The 4221-nt window shown below is 34.6% G+C and overlaps 1 protein-coding gene across 3 annotated transcripts; it reads right to left on the minus strand.

Annotated features, from left to right (window-relative positions):
* Positions 1 to 384: 384 nt before the first annotated feature.
* Positions 385 to 4221, minus strand: LOC145011126 (kinase-interacting family protein-like). Of its 3 annotated transcripts, none has more exons than XM_078969764.1 (3): positions 3999 to 4221; positions 3212 to 3365; positions 385 to 1507 (listed from the first exon to the last, which is right to left on the minus strand). In XM_078969764.1, the coding sequence occupies exons 2-3, from the start codon at positions 3342 to 3344 to the stop codon at positions 531 to 533; spliced, it is 1110 nt and encodes a 369-aa protein (XP_078825890.1). In that variant the 5' UTR covers positions 3345 to 3365; positions 3999 to 4221; the 3' UTR covers positions 385 to 530. The 3 variants fall into 3 exon arrangements, with proteins under 3 accessions (XP_078825890.1, XP_078825888.1, XP_078825889.1); XM_078969762.1 differs by having other exon boundaries at positions 3995 to 4221; XM_078969763.1 differs by having other exon boundaries at positions 3212 to 3380; positions 3995 to 4221.

Here is a 4221-nt window from a genome sequence, read left to right on the forward strand (position 1 = left end):
TGGAATGTTATAGATCCTTCAGAAATCACGGAACAACGGACTTTCAAATGTCTATATGTTTTCCTACTCTAGCAGTCAAGAACATTAAGTCGTTGGTTTATTTATGGATCAATGTTGGTTTATTTATGGATCAAATGTAAAGACAAAAAAGAAATTTGTAGTTAGGAGAAATGGAGAATTGAAACGTATCCCCTTTCTATTTCTTGATATGTATATGTATTTGCTATAAAAATCTTGGTCATTTCAAAAAAAAAAAAAGTATTTCAAACAAGGAAGAGTTCAATGTTCAAAATATAGTAATAGTCATGTGTTCTTCGTAGCATAACCACATAATATAATAGACAACATATAAACATTTAACTAACAACAAAAACAATACCACTGTAAATTTTCAACATTTTTTCCCTTTAAGAAAAACATTAGAGGTAACAATGTCCAATATATCGCATTTGAACAAAAGAGAGACAACATCCATACTCCATACTAATTAGTAATTACTGATTACCACTACTAAGCCAAGCCAAGCCACGTCAGCAAGTAACATCAAGATGTGGCCCACACATAAACATATCAAACTTCTTCACCCGGTCCCACCACCCACTAACCTTCTTCCCACCCACCCCGCCACGTGGACCCTTCTTGTCCTTCATCACCTGCGCCAGACTTGTACATGTGCTACTATTACTTGTACTACTCATCGAACAACCCATCTCATCTTCCCCACCACTCCAACTCACACTACTACTACTCCACCCACCACCGCCACCTCCTCCTCCACCACCACCACCACCTCCCACCATCAACCGCTTTATATTAATACTAATATTACTCTTCTTTCCTTCAGTTCCCTTGCTACCTTGTTTCATTAACTTCTCGTAATACTCTTTGTTTCGTTTCTCCAATTCATAGATCTGACCTTGAAGATCGTCGATCTTACGGCTGAGAATAAACACACGTTGATCTTCGGTTCGTTCGAGCAACACACATCGAGCAAGCTCACCTGCTTTACGTTTCATGAAGAGAGATTCCGAAGCGAGACGAGAGTTTTCGTTTGTCAACACTACACGCTCCGATTCCAAAACATCTAACAAACTTTTCTGTAACTCGATCTTCTTCCTCGATTCTTCCTGAATCGAATCGGACACCTTTAACTCGTCCACCATGAAATCGTATTCGATAAACTTGATTACGAGTTCGGATATTACGAGATCTGAGGGAGCTTGTTTTTCAGGGGGGTGGTAGGAGATGGAGGTTGTTTGAGCGTCGTCGGAGAAATCGGTGGTGGTGTGGATTGAAATCGGACTAGGTGGTTGTGATTCATGGTGGTGGTGGTGGTGGTGTTTGGAGAGAGTGCGGGTGTAGCGATCGGCTAAGTGAAGGTAGCGATTGTAGAGGTCGTGGAGGAGGGAGAGAAGTTCAGGGCGTTTCCGGTAGTAGAAATCGGCGCGTTCACCGAAGGTGTCTGGCTTGTCTTCTCCGTTGATTGATTGTATTTTATCCTCCATATCTGATTTGGCGAAATTGTTAGTAAAATACATTAATTTAAAAATAATTATTTAATCCGTGGTTTTAGTACAAGAAAATATGTTTAATTGGAATATTTTAATAACAAATTGGGTGTAAAAATTGAGTTTTATTTTTAGGTTGAATATTTCCTATTAAAAAGTTGATGAAAATGTAATTATAACAGTTGAAAGTTGAAATAATTAATTCATCTTATCTTAAATATTCTTGAGCAAGAAAAAAACTATAATGAGCATGAGTTATTATTAAATTAAAGTCAAATACCATTATTATATGGCACATTATTAAATGAACGTAAATGCAATTACTTTCATTTGTCTAAGTTATGGTTACAAGTATTTTAACAAATCACACATTAACTCATTATATTCAACTTTAAATTAATAGAAAACATTCAAGAAAAATAAAATATATGAACGATATCGTGGAAAAGAAAAGTCAGAAAAAAGAAGAAAAACTCCCATAAGTAAATTTCAAATTTTGAAAATAAAGTAAAAAAGTTTCTAAATTTACAATCCCTTTTGGATCAGAACATTTTGTTCATGACATTAAATATAGAAATTATTTCACTTTTGGAATCAGAAAAATAAAAAAGTTAAGGAAAAAGATGAAAGCGACTATTCATAAAAATTATTTTCGAGTACATACACCCCAGTCTAACAAGTCCCTCCAAAATCTTATTCAAAATCCGAAAGATTCTTCCCCAGCAGCTAAAAGAATAATTGCTTTTGCCAACGTCTATTTTTCTCTTTTTTCATTTCTAATATTTGACCAATTCATCACAAAAATCACAAACATTTAAATCTATTTTCTAACAAAATGACATATTTTTTACACTTTACACAAAGTAATCACTAATCAAGTAATTTCACAACTCACAACAGTCCATTTACATAATTTAACAATTTTTCCCCTGAATATTATTTTTTGTGATTTCCTTTTAAAAATAAATCCTTAACAAAATAAACAAAAATAGGCTAAATAATGTGAAATAAATAATAGTGTTGCAGTATGTCAGTGTCCTATTATATAGCCCCGCTGAAAGGTAACCCCATTGAGTAGACGTTTCCGTGTCAAACTAATAAATAAATTTTTCATCATAAATTATATATATTTCTGGCAAATCTCAGCCGTCCGTATAAAATCAAATTTTTTTACCATTCCTTTTCAGTATATATCTAAAATTAAATGCACACAACTATTTTTTCTACAACATTTACTTATTTAAATGTGAAAACAAATTAAAACACTAAACAGACACCAGAAAATATAATGTTGTCCTTCAATTACTCTTTTGAAACATTGGATGCTTGCCAAATCAGAAATTCCCTATTATTTATTTAAAGCTTGTTTTTTTTTTCTTTAATATATTTTTTTAATTTTATGTACCTTTGAAAATGTCAAACAACACTGTAAAGTTTTTGACAAATAATCTTGTAACAACAGGCTAACATGAGTACGAATTATTTTTTAAGCATTTAAGTGATTACGATAATCATTAGTTAGTAAATTAGTATCACTAATTAATCGGAACACGTGTGAAAAAATCTTCATTTGCGATTTAATTCAATAAACTTTTGTACTTTTTAACTTTTCAATCCAGATTCCAAGAAAATAATCGATGAGAAAAGCACAAATCGCAATTATTTCAAATTAGTTGACAAAACTCTGAGGAAAAGGTACGCACCAGATATCGAGAGTAGGAGCCATGAAGGTTTACTGATGAATCTGCTTTTGCTCCGGCGTGATTGATCCGACGATGACGACGGCGATATTCCGTCTACGGCGGCGGAGGAGTTTGAGTAGGTTATAGGTAACATCTTATCAGCCGGCCCTATCGCCTGCAAATATCGGAACTAACGCTTCCAATTAGAAGCCAGATAGATATAATAATTGTACGATTATATTTCACCAGATGTGAAATAATTGAGTAGAATTGAAATTTAAAGTTATATACAATAATCGATTAAATAATTGTTGTTTCGTGTCGGAAAATAATGACCAGTGGCTTGGTTGGTGTAATCCTTGACAAGAGGTAAAGCATTTAATGCAGCCGGTGGCTAATGTTCCATGTTTGATTGTTTCGACAACGATCAAAAATATATAAATCGCGAAAATGCATACGGATTTGCAAGGAAACATGGTATGGAAGAAGAATTAGAATAAGAACAACGACAAATAAACGGAATTGTAGCGAATAATGAGACGCAGATCTCGAGGTTTCAACCGGCTTTGATTTCAATTTCAGTTACATCAGTTCTATCTAAAAACACAGTAAATAAACGCACATCGTGCCCTACAAGTAATGGAGCAAAAGGAGTTATCCGATCTTAAATTAACACAGAATCATATATCTCTATCAAACATTGTAGCCGATAACCGGAAAAAAAAAATCAACGAGGAACGTGAAGATGAAAACCATCAGTTGAAAATTCTAACGCAAAGTAGGAACGACGATGGAAATACTTACTTGCCTGTGAGTCAGTGCAGCTAGGTGTTTTGGTGAACGGAGAAAATGGAAGCCGCCGGTGAACAGGCGGAGGATGGAGGAGAGTGATCAGAGGAGAGGTTGTCGGTGGGGAAGAAGAAAACTAGCTAGTGTGTACATGAGTTTTTTCTGTATATATGAACTGAAGCGACTTGTAGTGGGGATTAGATGAGGGGAAGGGGAGTTGCCTACTTAAGTGCAAGTGTTGC

This window comes from Lactuca saligna, chromosome 8 (assembly GCF_052625555.1).
Source record: "Lactuca saligna cultivar CGN05327 chromosome 8, ASM5262555v1, whole genome shotgun sequence".
Lineage (NCBI taxonomy): Eukaryota > Viridiplantae > Streptophyta > Magnoliopsida > Asterales > Asteraceae > Lactuca > Lactuca saligna.

What these genes read in the sequence shown, in the direction of transcription:
- LOC145011126 (XM_078969764.1), bottom strand. Translation starts at nt 3,344, where the DNA reads ATGTTACCTATAACCTACTCAAACTCCTCCGCCGCCGTAGACGGAATA. An exon ending in GCTCCTACTCTCGATATCTG is followed by an intron (nt 1,508 to 3,211) that starts GTGCGTACCTTT and finishes TCGCCAAATCAG; the next exon opens with ATATGGAGGATAAAATACAA.